The sequence below is a fragment of the Haliotis rufescens genome, unplaced genomic scaffold (genome assembly GCF_023055435.1).
Source record: "Haliotis rufescens isolate VD_foot unplaced genomic scaffold, xgHalRufe1.0.p SCAF_66, whole genome shotgun sequence".
NCBI lineage: Eukaryota > Metazoa > Mollusca > Gastropoda > Lepetellida > Haliotidae > Haliotis > Haliotis rufescens.
In genome coordinates, this window is record NW_025964357.1 from 1121444 (window position 1) to 1137980 (window position 16537).

Genomic DNA, 16537 nt, shown 5'->3' on the forward strand with positions numbered 1-16537 from the left:
TTGTCATTGTTGTGTAAATACACAAAGTAAGTAGTACCTTCATCATATTTACATTATTATGATTGGGTTTAGGCCAATATCATTTTGCTCATAATCAATATTTACACGGCATAAAATGAATAATTGATTAAATGTAGTCATGATTTATACAGACAAAATCTACAGAAGATAACAAATATGTAGTATTGTAGTATGTAGTATATGCGCGATATGTGATAGAAGCCTAACTGAAACAAAGTTAAACTTACGAAGAAATGGCGAAAGCAATGGTAAAAAAAAATACACGTTTAAAAAAAAATAATTCTAATATCATACAATATAAGTCACTTTGTAGAATGTTTCAAAGGATATATGCGGATGATAATCACAGACAAAATGCATGTTATGTCGTCTGCTATATGGTAACTTAACTTAAAATATGTGACGTAAAATATGGCCTTGCGCCAAAAATCATACCAAAAAAACTACCGATCGTACCTAAATAACGTTGGTACCAAGCCAAAGGGGAAATCGTGATGAATGTAAAACTATTAAATTCAGGACCGATAATAGGAACACATTCGTCTGAAAGCATGCGAAAATTAAGAGTTGTGGTGTAATTATTTCGGGAAAATTCAGATTTAGTCCCATTTCTGGAGTCAAAATCTGAAATTTCGCATCCGCCCAAAATTTGTTAATAGCACTAAGCCAATTTTTAACATATCTCCTTTTATACACCTAGGTAACCAAGGACTTTCATTGCGAAATAGAGGCCGTTATTGAAAATCAAAATCTGCACTTTTGCCGATTTTACATGTGCGCCATTTTGTTCTCTCGGACAAAGACAAAGCCTGATCACAGTCATCAAATACAGTGACAACGACATGCTTTAGGGCACCAACAAATCTCAGTTGTAATGTTAACAATGTTAAGAAATACATGAGTGTAATTATGTATTGTGAAATATATCTTTTGCATGGAAAAAAAGGCAACAACGATGACTGCAGTGAACGCGTTTCTGCTCGCTTCCGGAGAGGCTGCGCAGTACAAGCCGTAGCACTGATGGTTTCGCGCATAGGCTAGAGGGCCGTCCCTCTATTATATGGTCTCTGGTTGTAGGTACAGATAATGGTTCAGTGTGTCATGTGGTGTGTGTTGTAGGTACAGATAATGATTCAGTGTGTCAGGTGGTGTGTGTTGTAGGTACAGATAATGATTCAGTGTGTCAGGTGGTGTATGTTGTAGGTACAGATAATGATTCAGTGTGTCAGGTGGTGTGTGTTGGAGGTAGAGATAATGATTCAGTGTGTCATGTGGTGTATGTTGTTGGTACAGATAATGATTCAGTGTGTCATGTGGCGTGTGTTGTAGGTACAGATAATGATTCAGTGTGTCAGGTGTGTCACATGGCCAGGACTGACCCAACACCCTACATGCCCAGGACTGACCACACATCCCACATGGCCAGGACTGACCACACATCCAACATGGCCAGGACTGACCACACATCCCACATGGCCAGGACTGACCACACATCCAACATGGCCAGGACTGACCACACATCCTACATGGCCAGGACTGACCACACATCCCACATGGCCAGGACTGACCACACATCCCACATGGCCAGGACTGACCACACATCCCACATGGTCAGGACTGACCACACATCCCACATGGCCAGGACTGACCACACATGCAACATGGCCAGGACTGACCACACACTGTGGCAATTGATCATGTCACAAATGGGGGAATTTGACGCAAATATAAATTTTGGAGAAAAAATAGGGAAATTTGCATATATCCTTGGCATAATTCGTGGAAACAGGCCTTTTGAGTTTATTTCGGGACTCTGGATGTTCAAACAACTGTAAGGATTGTTTGAAAAAGACCCTATACATTCTATTTCATTTTGGGTACTTGGACTATTATAGCCATTTTAATCATTTGATATAAACTGTGTTTTTTTTATTTCTTAGTCTAGTCTGATGGAGCATGCAAAGCTCAGTTTTTGACCAAATTTTGTTCTTCAGATCAACACCTCTTACCTCAAACAAGTTTTCATCATTTTTGTTGAAAGTTGTTTGGTCAAGTTTGTTGATGAGCTGACTAACACCTATAACTTTTCCACATGCATTTTTGATTGGCATGCATAATATACAGCGTGTCCGGAAACCTGAGTCAACATCCACCTGCAACACAAAGCATTCTCATCAATATATGCTCATCAATAATGTCACCCACTCCTGCATCATATGCTCAGCTAAATACATCATCAAAAATAACTTATCATTTTTTTATCCTCACTGAATGCTACATTGAATTACATATATCTGTATTGAAACAGCACAGAAACATCATCCGAAACCAGACTCAATGGGGATACAATGACATGTCAGTACCCCATGATAATGATAACAGGTGACTTACATGAGGCCATAATTAATGTGTTACCGGGTCCATTGTTTGTGGGTAACAGGTGACAGATATGAGGCCATAATGTATCACCTGGTCCAATTTTTGAGTGTAACAGGTGACAGATATGAGGCCGTAATGTGTTACCTGATTGACTGTTTGTGGGTAACAGGCGACAGATATGAGGCCAAAATGTGTTACTTGGTCCATTATTTGTGGGTAACAGGTCACAGATGTGAGGCCATAATGTGTTACCTGATCCATGGTTTGTGGGTAACAGGTCACAGATGTGAGGCCGTAATGTGTTACCTGGTCCATTATTTGTGGGTAACAGGTCACAGATGTGAGGCCGTAATGTGTTACCTGATCCATTGTTTGTGGGTAACAGGTGACAGATGTGAGGCCATAATGTGTTACCTGATCGACTGTTTGTGGGTAACAGGTGACAGATATGAGGCCATAATGTGTTATCTGATCCATTGTTTGTGGGTAACAGGTGACAGATATGAGGCCATAATTTGTCACCTGGTCCACTGTTTGTGGGTAACAGGTGACACATATAAGGCCGTAATGTGTTACCTGGTCCATTGTTTGTGGGTAACAGGTGACAGCTATGAGGCCATAATGTGTCACCTGGTCCATTGTTTGTGGGTAACAGGTGACAGATATGAGGCCATAATGTGTTACCTGATCCATGGTTTGTGGGTTACAGGTGACAGATATGAGGCCATAATTTGTCACCTGGTCCATTGTTTGTGGGAAACAGGTGACAGATGTGAGGCCATAATGTGTTACCTGATCCATTGTTTGTGGGTAACAGGTGACAGATATGAGGCCATAATTTGTCACCTGGTCCACTGTTTGTGGGTAACAGGTGACACATATGAGGCCGTAATTTGTTACCTGGTCCATTGTTTGTGGGTAACAGGTGACAGATATGAGGCCATAATGTGTCACCTGGTCCATTGTTTGTGGGTAACAGGTGACAGATATGAGGCCATAATGTGTTACCTGATCCATGGTTTGTGGGTAACAGGTGACAGATATGAGGCCATAATTTGTCACCTGGTCCACTGTTTTTGGGTAACAGGTGACACATATGAGGCCATAATGTGTTACCTGGTCCATTGTTTGTGGGTAACAGGTGACAGATATGAGGCCATAATGTGTCACCTGGTCCATTGTTTGTGGGTAACAGGTGACAGATGTGAGGCCATAATGTGTCACCTGGTCAATTGTTTGTGGGAAACAGGTGACAGATGTGAGGCCATAATGTGTTACCTGATCCATTGTTTGTGGGTAACAGGTGACAGATATGAGACCATAATGTGTCACCTGGTCCACTGTTTGTGGGTAACAGGTGACAGATGTGAGGCCGTAATGTGTTACTTGGTCCACTGTTTGTGGGTAACAGGTGACAGATATGAGGTCATAATGTGTCACCTGGTCAATTGTTTGTGGGTAACAGGTGACAGATATGAGGCCGTAATGTGTTACCTGATCGACTGTTTGTGGGTAACAGGTGACAGATATGAGGCCGTAATGTGTTACCTGATCGACTGTTTGTGGGTAACAGGCGACAGATATGAGGCCAAAATGTGTTACTTGATCCATTGTTTGTGGGTAACAGGTGACAGATGTGAGGCCATAATGTGTTACCTGATCCATGGTTTGTGGGTAACAGGTGACACATATAAGGCCGTAATGTGTTACCTGGTCCATTGTTTGTGGGTAACAGGTGACAGATATGAGGCCATAATGTGTCACCTGATCCATGGTTTGTGGGTAACAGGCAACAGATATGAGGCCGTAATGTGTTACCTGATCGACTGTTTGTGGGTAACAGGCGACAGATATGAGGCCAAAATGTGTTACCTGGTCCATTGTTTGTGGGTAACAGGTGACAGATGTGAGGCCATAATGTGTTACCTGATCCATGGTTTGTGGGTAACAGGTGACAGATGTGAGGCCGTAATGTGTTACCTGGTCCATGGTTTGTGGGTAACAGGTGACAGATATGAGGCCGTAATGTGTTACCTGGTCCATTAGGTCCAACCTACAATGACTGATGGACAACCTACAATGAAGGACAGATGGACAACCTACAATGAAGGACTGATGGACAACCTACAATGAAGGACAGATGGACAACCTACAATGAAGGACAGATGGACAACCTACAATGAAGGACAGATGGACAACCTACAATGAAGGACTGATGGACAACCTACAATGACTGACTTTTCACTAGAGTCATACCATCTGAATATCACTAGGCTTTACTATATGTCAGAGTCATACCATCGGAATATCACTAGGCTTTACTATATGTCAGAGTCATACCATCGGAATATCACTAGGCTTTACTATATGTCAGAGTCATACCATCGGAATATCACTAGGCTTTACTATATGTCAGAGTCATACCATCGGAATATCACTAGGCTTTACTATATGTCAGAGTCATACCATCGGAATATCACTAGGCTTTACTATATGTCAGAGTCATACCCTCAGAATATCCCTAGGCTTAACTATATGTCAGAGTCATGCCATTCTGTGATGGGATATACTTACTGACAGATCAAACTTGTCATCTGAGTATGCATCAGGAATATTCAGAGGCTGTAAGGAAATGAAAATCATTACAGCTTCCTACCAACATATTTTTCTTCTTGCTTTTGCATTTCTCTTTGTTTGGTCTATACATAGTGTTTATCTTTCATTATTTCAGCTAAAATATATATATCACATTTTACCACTCAGTAAGTACTCAACCATGAGTCACAATAACATCCCCTCACCTCCATACATGGTCACTGTCTCCTATAACAATACCCCATCACCTCCATATATGGTCACTGTCTCCTATAACAATAACCCCTCACCTCCATATATGGTCACTGTCGCCTATAACAATACCCCCTCACCTCCATATATGGTCACTGTCTCCTATAACAATACCCCATCACCTCCATACATGGTCACTGTCTCCTATAACAATACCCCATCACCTCCATATATGGTCACTGTCTCCTATAACAATACCCCCTCACCTCCATACATGGTCACTGTCTCTTATAACAATACCCCCTCACCTCCATATATGGTCACTGTCTCCTATAACAATACCCCCTAACCTCCATACATGGTCACTGTCTCCTATAACAATAACCCCTCACCTCCATATAGGGTCACTGTCTCCTATAACAATAACCCCTCACCTCCATATATGGTCACTGTCTCCTATAACAACACCCCCTTACCTCCATATATGGTCACTGTCTCCTATAACAATACCCCCTCACCTCCATACATGGTCACTGTCTCCTATAACAATACCCCCTCATCTCCATATATGGCCACTGTCTCCTATAACAATACCCCCTAACCACCATACATGGTCACTGTCTCCTATAACAGTACCCCCTAACCTCCATATATGGTCACTGTCTCCTATAACAATACCCCCTCACCTCCATACATGGTCACTGTCTCCTATAACAATACCCCCTCACCTCCATATATGGCCACTGTCTCCTATAACAATAACCCCTCACCTCCATAAATGGTCACTGTCGTCTATAACAATACCCCCTCACCTCCATATATGGTCACTGTCTCCTATAACAATACCCCCTCACCTCCATACATGGTCACTGTCTCCTATAACAATACCCCCTCACCTCCATATATGGTCGCTGTCTCCTATAACAATACCCCTTCACCACCATACATGGTCACTGTCTCCTATAACAATACCCCCTCACCTCCATATATGGTCACTGTCGTCTATAACAATACCCCCTCACCTCCAAACATGGTCACTGTCTGCTACAACAACACCCCCTCACCACCATACATTGTCATTGTCTGCTACAACAACACCCCCTTGCCTCCATACATGGTCACTGTCTGCTACAACAACACCCCATGCTACAACATCCCCTCACCTCCATACATGGTCACTGTCTGCTAAAACAACATCCCCTCAACTCCATACATGGTCACTGTCTGCTACAACAACACCCCTCACCTCCATACATGGTCACTGTCTGCTACAACAACACCCCCTCAACTCCATACATGGTCACTGTCTGCTACAACACCCCCTCACCTCCATACATGGTCACTGTCTGCTACAACAACACCCCCTCAACTCCATACATGGTCACTGTCTGCTACAACACCCCCTCAACTCCATACATGGTCACTGTCTGCTACAACAACACCCCCTCACCTCCATACATGGTCACTGTCTGCTACAACAACACCCCCTCACCTCCATACATGGTCACTGTCTGCTACAACACCCCCTTGCCTCCATACATGGTCACTGTCTGCTACAACAACACCCCCTTGCCTCCATACATGGTCACTGTCTGCTACAACAACACCCCCTCGCCTCAATACATGGTCACTGTCTGCATGTGGAGTTCATACTTACCTCATGTGTAGTTCATTCATCTTATAGTGAGTCCACACACTTACCATTTTAGGGAATATTAATATTATTCATAACCATATATATTGTTCATAACCAGCATTATAAGGGATGTTTCTTTGCCTCATGGAACGTGCAATACTTGGACACACATAACATAAGGAACATGTATCTAGCAGCTTAGAGAAAACTTACCTCCCCAGTTGCTGCCACATATCCAGTAATTCCTATATTGATAGGGAACCTTGGCTCCTGTGGACTGAAACAATTTCAAACAGTGGGCTAGCTGCATACTTTGACTTCCTGTAGCTCTCATTAACAGAAGTTGCAGGTTTGTCCATAATAAATATTATAGCTAAAATGGATAGAATTATCATGAAACTGCTTTATGTTGTCAAAAATGAGTGGGCCACTGTAACTTGATAACCTGAAAAATAGAGTTACCCTTATATAATAGCCATGGTTCTACAGTGGGCCACCTGCATGTACTTTTTTTAACTAGTTGCATATACGGATAGCTTACAGAGAAAGTCAAACAACTCCATTCAATGGTAATTTTTAGTCAGAAGGGAAACTATATACATGTCAACATTTCATAATAAAACTGCACATTTGTTGTTAAAAATGAAAGAATATTCCAAATAGTTTCCAAAACATATGACAAAATCATTCAAGTTCAGGCTCAATGATCACAATTTTAAAGGGTTTTTCCTTATGGGGACAGTTTGTTAGATGAAGCAGCTTCTTTTTTTTTGGCAACCTTGTGAAATTAAAGGCAAGACACTGTACATCAATAGAATAAAAAAGTCGAGTAGCACTGGTGATGCTTAATGAACATACAACAGTGCTCATTTACTTTCCAAACATCAAGCTAAACAAAAGTACCATCATTTGTAAGTTGACATGACCTATTTGATGCTGTTATTCAATCACATCATTCCTTCATACTATATCAATGAATTATAACATACTGTTTCTAAATTTCAAAAGAGGACTGGTTTAATTAATATCAGGACATATTTTAGGCCAATAGCACTCACTTGGTGACTCACTCATTTTAAGATTTACAGTGTTCCTGGATTTTCATTCTTGACCTGATCTTGAGTACACTCTGTCAACACTCACCCCTCTCTGTTATAGGTGTCATCATTGTCAAAGTCACTAGCTTGGAGATCAAAGACTTGAGAAAATATACCCTGTAACAGAGAGCACATCAACAAATCACCTTCCACATCAGCTGCAGGGAAGTTGTTCCTCATATGGCACCAAGAACCTCTGTCATGGATTTAATGCTACCAAGATTGAACATAGTGGTGATCTCTGTGTTGAAACTATCCCTGAAGTTCATGGTCCCCAATATGGCTTTACATGGACCCCAGACACTGACATGACGACAACGTTATGCTGACATCATCCCAAACAGACCCTCAGACAATATACATGTCACAAGGTGTGACAGTGATGATAAGTATGGTTATTGCAAGAGCATTAGGTGTGTGACAGTGATGCAACATGCACTGAACCATCAGAGTGACAACAATGCTGCTGGTGTCATGCATCAAGGAAAACATAGTAGCCATCCACTCTCACATTCGTTTTTGTCTCAGGACTTGATGCTGCAAGAGGAAATCAATCCCAACTCCCTGTCATATGATAAACATAAGCTAATAGAGTGAGTTATCCAAACTAACCTCACAATAACCAAACCCTTAAAGGCACATACCTTGCAGAGGTGAAATGGCCAAACAAGACTGGATGCTGGGGTGCAACCATCTTGGATGCTGACATGTAACCCACAGATGCAAGTCACCATGTATCTTCCTCTGCATAACACATTATCATACCTCCATGTCAGAATGTTGAGATCTGATTGGTTCACGTGATCTTGATAAAATACTATGTATCACGTCTGGGAGGGAAATAAATTTCTAAGCGGGAGAATTAATCCCTTATACCCCACCACGAAGAAAACAGGCTGCATGAGCATTTCCGTTTGAGAGAATAAGTCCCTTATGTCATGTGACATAGTACAAATTAGTTAGTGCATAGAAAATACTACACTCATGAGTGTGGTATTTTAGTTATTACCCATGTTAAATATGTATGTAAGTGTATATACATAACTTTTGTTCATTGACAGACCAACTGAAACCAGTTTCACAATCTGGTTGTGCATGAATATTGATATGTCCCCAAATATGGGCATTGTTGACATTCCTATGCATACACATTAACAACATGCGCCTGCAGTTGTGTTTGCAAACATAACAGCACCGATGCTCAAGATCCTTTTAGAAGAATTTCTTCAACTTATGAGAATTCAAGGGCCATGTTGTTAGTATGCAGGACACCTATAAGAAAATTTAAAAAGTCACATTAGCGCCGCGCTTTGAATATACGACCAACAGTCAGTTACTCGCACTGCTGGGGTCCCCTCTGTGCATTCAAAATGGTTTGGTTTCCTTGATCTATCAGCTGAACTTATATCATGTCCGTACCATTTTGGAAGAGGGAAATCAGAGTGTTCGCCAAAGACATTCATGTTTACTGTACCACCCTTTACTGAAGACGTGAAAATCAACACGCTCAAGTCTGCTTGCATGTCAGTGACAGCTTCAAACGAAGGGCAAGGTCACCACCGGAATAAGAAAAGACAACCATGATCTATTCAGCGTTTTACGCTTGAGATAGGGAATGTTATTGTTCACCTTTGGGATATATTCAGCCACATAATCAGAAATCAGGCACACTTCTACAGAGTTTTCAAATGATTTGTATCGGAAATATTCACTTTTAGTGATCTGGTCGTGCAGTCGTGAACAAACAACTCCCGAAACAGTATCCCGAAACAGTGCCAAAAAATACGCTTCGAAGAGGACACTGATGGCACAACCGGATCATCCAAAGTAAGTCTTGATATCTGTCCAGATAGTTTAAACTGACTTCATTTCACCACACTTATCCTTTTACGTTAAATCAAATTGGAAGTTGCGAAAGTAGTCACGCTCATTGGACCCTTGAACGGTAGTCGTACATTGTAAATGGATATAGCACGAATATATAATGTCTGTGGTTGTTATTGTCTTTCCGTACAAGTACATCAAGGAAGGGTAGTTGATGATTAGATTCTTCCTCCATGGTGAACTGCATACATGGGTTTTGGGAGTTCAGGTGGTCCAGTAGGGTTCTGGGGCCATTGTTGGGATGTAGGATGACAAAGGTGTCATCTACTTTGTGGAACCAAGAGAGGCGGGTTATTTGGGATGTTTCCCTGGCCCAGTCAGTCATAATCCTTTTGTTTATACTACTGGTTTCACTGGTTAAGATGTTTACCCTTTTGTGTAAAAAACAGGCTTCTCCACTCCAGTGTAACTACATCCTAATCTACTCAACTGTTTAAACACTGCTTCATACCTGTAAATGGTGTATTCTCAGGAAGATGATCCCTCGCTACAACGCTACCTTCGGGGTCCAAATAATTGATGAGCGTTATAGATGATCAGCAGTTTAATGAAGGTTGAGTCGTAGGTGGTAGATGACCAACGAAACAGTATACATGTACATGCTCTGCCTACCTAACACGATCTACGTTGCACGTTTCTGAGTTTCCAAAATGATTACAATAGGAGTTATCTATGATTCATAGTGTAAAAAAAGATTTATCAAGTATTAACATGCGCTTTAAAAAAACAACACATCGTATCCTTTCAGGTGAATAAGCAGGTAGATCTATAAAAAACTTAGTCAATAAAAGTATGAAATTTGATATAAAACATCATCAGACATGATGATTTACCGTTTAAAATGTATTTCCTGCTCTAAAAGGCATTGTTTTATATGCAGAGATTAAGATTACTGTGTGTATTTTCTCGTAAACTAAGACGGAAAAAGCAATCAGCTGTGCACATGTTTCCTCCCAATCTACCGGTGATACAGTTAAAACATACCCAGTGATACCACTTTAAAGAATTTTGATGCAATTGTCTGAAAAAAATATTATTTTATCAGGAATAATATATTCCAATATCGTGTTATTTTAGTTGCAGCTTCCACCATATATACTTAAAATTATAAGAACCACAAGCATAGCACTTTGGTACAGATTGTATGCAGGATATTTTTTGACGTAAGGAACGATTTTGACCAGTCACCGTAGGGACTTCCCGTGCTACATGTATTTCGACTGCGAAAAGGTTATGTTGACATTTAATAGTCAAACTGCCTCTAATATGACTTTTAGCGAGTCATGGGGTATGGCATTTATGATATTTGTATCCATTCTCCTGCAACTAAAGTTCGTTTCAAGGTGTCAATAGCGGTAATCTGACCGTGGTTGCTGTTAATAACGTTGAGTTGTGCGATCTACCGATCAATTTTGAGAGCCATGCTTTACCGTGCGCTATAACCGAGTTAGCGCTATATTGAAGGGCGCAATAACGGGGGAACACTGTATCGCAGAAAGGCGGCATGTGGTGTGCTTTCAAGTTTGTTGACACGTGCTTTCTCCGCACTTTCTTCCTTTGAATTTCCTTAATGCCAGTCAACAGAATAAACACAAAAAGTATCTGTTGTTCTTAGGAAAACACTATGTATTGTTTTTAGTGGAAGTACTCTACTCAGCGCTAATAAGCTATTTGGTGTGTGACTGGATTAATGTAAGGTTGGATTAAGGTGAGGATTCTCCGTAAATTGTTTGATAGGCATTACTTAGAAGTTGACAGTGACAAGGTATTCTCCTGTAAACCTGTCAGAAGACATTTTCTTTATATATAAATCCATTGATGCTTGAGAGGAGGGGGGTGTCGCATTCATATTGAGTCGCATTTATGGCTGGGGGTCAGCGGTCGCATTGTTTTGGAGATGCATTAATTTCATGATTTACAGTATCTAGTATTGCATTGACTAGGCCAAAAATAATCATTCATGGAGACTGGAGAATGTTTCGGACCTTTTAATAAATTCATGTAAATTAAAGAAATGTTGACTGATAAATTCATGGACATTATGGTATAACACATGATACATATCACCTAGTCAGTGGTATGTGAACACATTGAATGACAGATCTGCAAACTGAAGACGTATCCTTTCTACATCGTACTATGTAATTGGCAGCAAGGTTTGTTAATTCTACCACTGATACATATGTAATGTGACATAATAAACATGGATGTAAACATGGACATCAAACATGGAGGGTTAATGTTTATTTGGTCGACATGATCATAAAATTGACAGATAAATGTTTCGAGACTTGTTAAGTCTTGTTGACAAATGGATTTCGTCTTCTCTTTGGCTTCAGTGCAAGGGTGTGTTACAGATGTTATTGTACCTTCATCAAGCACATGAACAAATCTTCAAGTCACCCTCAAGTAAAAAACTGAGTAAGAGTAGATCCAGTTGACATGCAGTCATGAGTCGCTAGTCGCTAGTCACTAGTCACACCACAGGATCCATTTGACATGCAATCATGAGTCACTAGTCGCTAGTCACTAGTCGCACCACAGGATCCAGTTGACATGCAATCATGAGTCGCTAGTCGCTAGTCAATAGTCACACCACAGGATCCAGTTGACATGCAATCATGAGTCACTAGTCGCTAGTCACTAGTCGCACCACAGGATCCAGTTGACATGCAATCATGAGTCGCTAGTCACTAGTCACATCACAGGATCCAGTTGACATGCAATCATGAGTCACTAGTCACTAGTCGCACCACAGGATCCAGTTGACATGCAATCATGAGTCACTAGTCGCTAGTCACTAGTCGCACCACAGGATCCAGTTGACCTGCAATCATGAGTCGCTGGTCACTAGTCGCACCACAGGATCCAGTTGACATGCAGTCATGAGTCGCTAGTCGCTAGTCACTAGTCACACCACAGGATCCATTTGGCATGCAATCATGAGTCACTAGTCGCTAGTCACTAGTCGCACCACAGGATCCAGTTGACATGCAATCATGAGTCGCTAGTCGCTAGTCACTAGTCGCACCACAGGATCCAGTTGACATGCAATCATGAGTCGCTAGTCGCTAGTCACTAGTCGCACCACAGGATCCAGTTGACATGCAATCATGAGTCGCTAGTCACTTGTCGCACCACAGGATCCAGTTGACATGCAATCATGAGTCACTAGTCGCTAGTCACTAGTCGCACCACAGGATCCAGTTGACATGCAATCATGAGTCACTAGTCACTAGTTGCACCACAGGATCCAGTTGACATGCAATCATGAGTCGCTAGTCACTAGTCGCACCACAGGATCCAGTTGACATGCAATCATGAGTCACTAGTCACTAGTTGCACCACAGGATCCAGTTGACATGCAATCATGAGTCACTAGTCACACCACAGGATCCAGTTGACATGCAATCATGAGTTGCTAGTCGCTAGTCACTAGTAGTAACACAGGATCCAGTTGACATGCAATCATGAGTCACTAGTCACACCACAGGATCCAGTTGACATGCAATCATGAGTCACTAGTCACTAGTCACTAGTCGCACCACAGGATCCAGTTGACATGCAATCAGGAGTCACTAGTCACTAGTCGCACCACTGGATCCTGTAACTGTTTTCATTGCCACTTGTCCCACTGCGAGGTATGTACCAAAGGATTTGGCCAATATGTTCCCACTGCGAGGTATGTAACAAAGGATTTGGCCATTATGTTCCCACTGCGAGGTATGTACCAAAGGATTTGGCCAATATGTTCCCATTGCAAGGTATGTACCAAAGGATTTGGCCATCATGAAGACAGCTTAGATAATTCATTGAAAAAAGAGCTACTCTAAAACCTTCAAGTAACACACCAGTAAGTGCGGTTAGAAGGCAAGTGACACATATCCCTCATATGTCTTCACTTTTTTACACAGGTTATTCATAATTTAAGAAATGAGGAAAATCTGTACAAATCCGTACGAAAGTTATCCGATATGCTCATACGAACCAGACTTAGACTCCATGTTTGGGACATATAAACACTAAATATATACAAAGGCAAGGGTCAAATGTGTGAGTCTGATTTTAGAGGCTTTCAGAAAACATTGTTCTACAAGTGTTGATTAATAAGTTCTGAACTCACATAGAAGGGATTGCTTAATAGTGAAATATTTTGTTGTGGACACTACATGATGTCATAGATGTATATAATCATACAAACTTGATCAAATTGTTTCGCAAGTCAGTAAAATAAGCTGAGATCTTTGACTTTTGGAAAATGTTCAAACTTGAGAAATATGCCATGGATGATCAAGTACTTGAAGAAAAATAGGCTTAACACCGACAAACATTGATGGTGGTAGAGTACAACCTAGGGAATAAAGAGGTGGGCAGCAGGGTTGAAGCATGGCAGGGAGAGCCTTGAAGATGAGCCCTGTCCTGGAAGGCCTGTCACGTCACAGACTCCACGACATGGAGATGACCTACATGCTAATGACTGAACATATTGCTAGCTCAGTAGGCATTTCCCAGGAAAGAGTACATTCCATTATCACACAAACTTTGGCAACAAAGAAAGTATCAGCTCGTTGGGTTCCAAAGCTTCTGACATATAATAAAAAATGCACCAGGCAAAACACATCTTTTGATAATCTAGCTCTGAAGTGGCCAGAAAAAGTTCTTGCAATGGATGCAATCAGGGTTCACCTCTTCCAGCCTGAACCCAAATACCAATCAAAGCAATGGAAGCATTTGACATCGCCACCACCAAAGAAGGCAAAGACTGACCCATCATATGGAAAGGTTGTGGCCTCTGTGTCCTGGGATGCCAAGGGTGTCATCATAGTGGACTATTTCCTAAAGGCCAAACAACAAACGGAGCATATCATGCTGCACATCGGAGGCAATTATGGGATGAAATTAAGACTAAGAGACGTGCACAAGTCCGTCATTGGATATCATCCACAAATGTGTGCATTTGAACTCCTTCAGCACCCACCTTATTCCTGATCAGGCTCTGTCAGACTTTTATCTGTTCTTAAATATGAAGAAAGCTCTAGCCAGAACCCATTTTGACACAAACAAAGACATCATAGCAGCTGTGGAGAACTTTTCAGACATCCAATCGAAGGTCTTTTACCAAACTGGCATAAGATCCTCACACATCTTTGGCAAAAGTGGATCAATGAGGAAGGGGATTAGGTTGAAAACTAAATCACTGTAATGTGTTTTGGTCAAGTCTTTCTATGTGAGGCTCATGACGTATCAATGATGGTATGAAGGGGAGATACCTCTTCATTGGTAATATTTTCATACAACTTATCACAGTGAAACTGATGTATAGGGCATCAATGAATGAAGACCAGTTCTAACTTGGATCTTCATGGGTGATGAGGATATAAGTATCATTCTACTCTTAGCAGAACATAAACATTGGTTCCTGTCTCCCAGACTATATATACTTCTAGTGAAACGAGCCGAGCTCCTCCTTGCAGTGATAATCATGTTTATCATACAATGGGTAGGTTTCTCGGCAGGATAAAGCCAATGGATAAAAACGATATCCGTTGGGGTCATATGCGGATAGAGATGCAAATATCAAAGGTCAAGTAGGGACTACTTTCAGTGTTTATAAACAAACATGGCGTGGTCCTTGTCATTCGGCGATCGAGTCAGAATTAACCATCGGGAATCTGGATAAACTACAGGGATAATTGCTATCATTATCAAAAGAACAGTCTTATATACTGAAAATCAGTGTCGAATTGTGACGTAGCTAAGGCATTTTATAAGTTTTGGCAACTTTGGAGATATAAATTTCGAAACCTTTTTGCGAGGGCACTAGGCCTAGCCAAGGGGGATCAGTAGCCATATCTGTGCTTGTAGACCTCTGCGGCTTGAAACCTTTTTCACAAATTAAAATAGTTGGATTTGGACGAAATATGTTTCAATTGTTACCTTGTTTTGTTTTGTCGCTGTGTGTACATCTGATTGCACTTCTTAACATTATGACAGGACAGGCCGACTGTTAACAACATCTGAACGTGGCTGTGATGTCTCAGACAAGTGTTAGAGTAGCTTCCCTTTGACAAAGGGCAGTTACTCTAGCGGGCAGACCGATGGATTCCCGCGAAATGCAAGTGAAAAACAATTGTTGTTTTGCGTATATGTTGCCTCGCCACTGTATAAGAAACAGATTTCAGTTGGAACTATATTGGCTACTGTCACTGTCCGACTGACACATCACTTACCCTGTGACGTAATAAATATTAATGCGCGCATTCCAGGAAAACTTGCAATGTTTAGGTAAAGTTTGTGAGAGAGGGAAAGCGATTTTCACAGAATTAAAGAATGACATTATATGATAAAGAGGTTATCACGCTTGTGTGTTTGGGGATGGTAAATATCCTGTATTAGAAATAGGCACTATTTATTTAGCTCGCCAAGGCTCGCTAAATACAATGTTTATTCCTAATGCAGGATATTTACCATCCCCCAACACACTCGCGTGATAACCTCTATATACTCTGTCATGGTCATTTTGCATGTTTCAGTCTTCAAATGTACAGAGTAGAGTCTATGTAGCTATGTGGGCACTATTGTGGTACGAGCAATTCTAGCACAGTTCTATTCTAAACTGACATGTTACTCTTAATGAAACAGTTGTACTTACTGGTAGTAGGATAGTTTGTTCTGCAAACTTTGTAATCAAGTGTCTGGATTCAATCAATCTGAATTAGATTTCATCATGAAT

The 16537-nt window shown here is 41.1% G+C and overlaps 1 protein-coding gene across 2 annotated transcripts in view; it reads right to left on the reverse strand.

The window, feature by feature from the left end:
- Positions 1-16537, reverse strand: part of LOC124125448 (dual 3',5'-cyclic-AMP and -GMP phosphodiesterase 11-like) — a 234297-nt gene that overhangs the window by 33093 nt on the left and 184667 nt on the right. For both annotated transcript variants that reach the window (XM_048387137.1, XM_048387136.1), the window contains 4 exons: positions 7967-8037; positions 7037-7100; positions 4975-5022; positions 2031-2174 (listed from right to left, as the gene is read on the reverse strand). In XM_048387137.1, coding sequence (XP_048243094.1) covers positions 2031-2174; positions 4975-5022; positions 7037-7100; positions 7967-8037 — 327 coding nt within the window. The remainder of the gene's footprint in view (positions 1-2030; positions 2175-4974; positions 5023-7036; positions 7101-7966; positions 8038-16537) is intronic.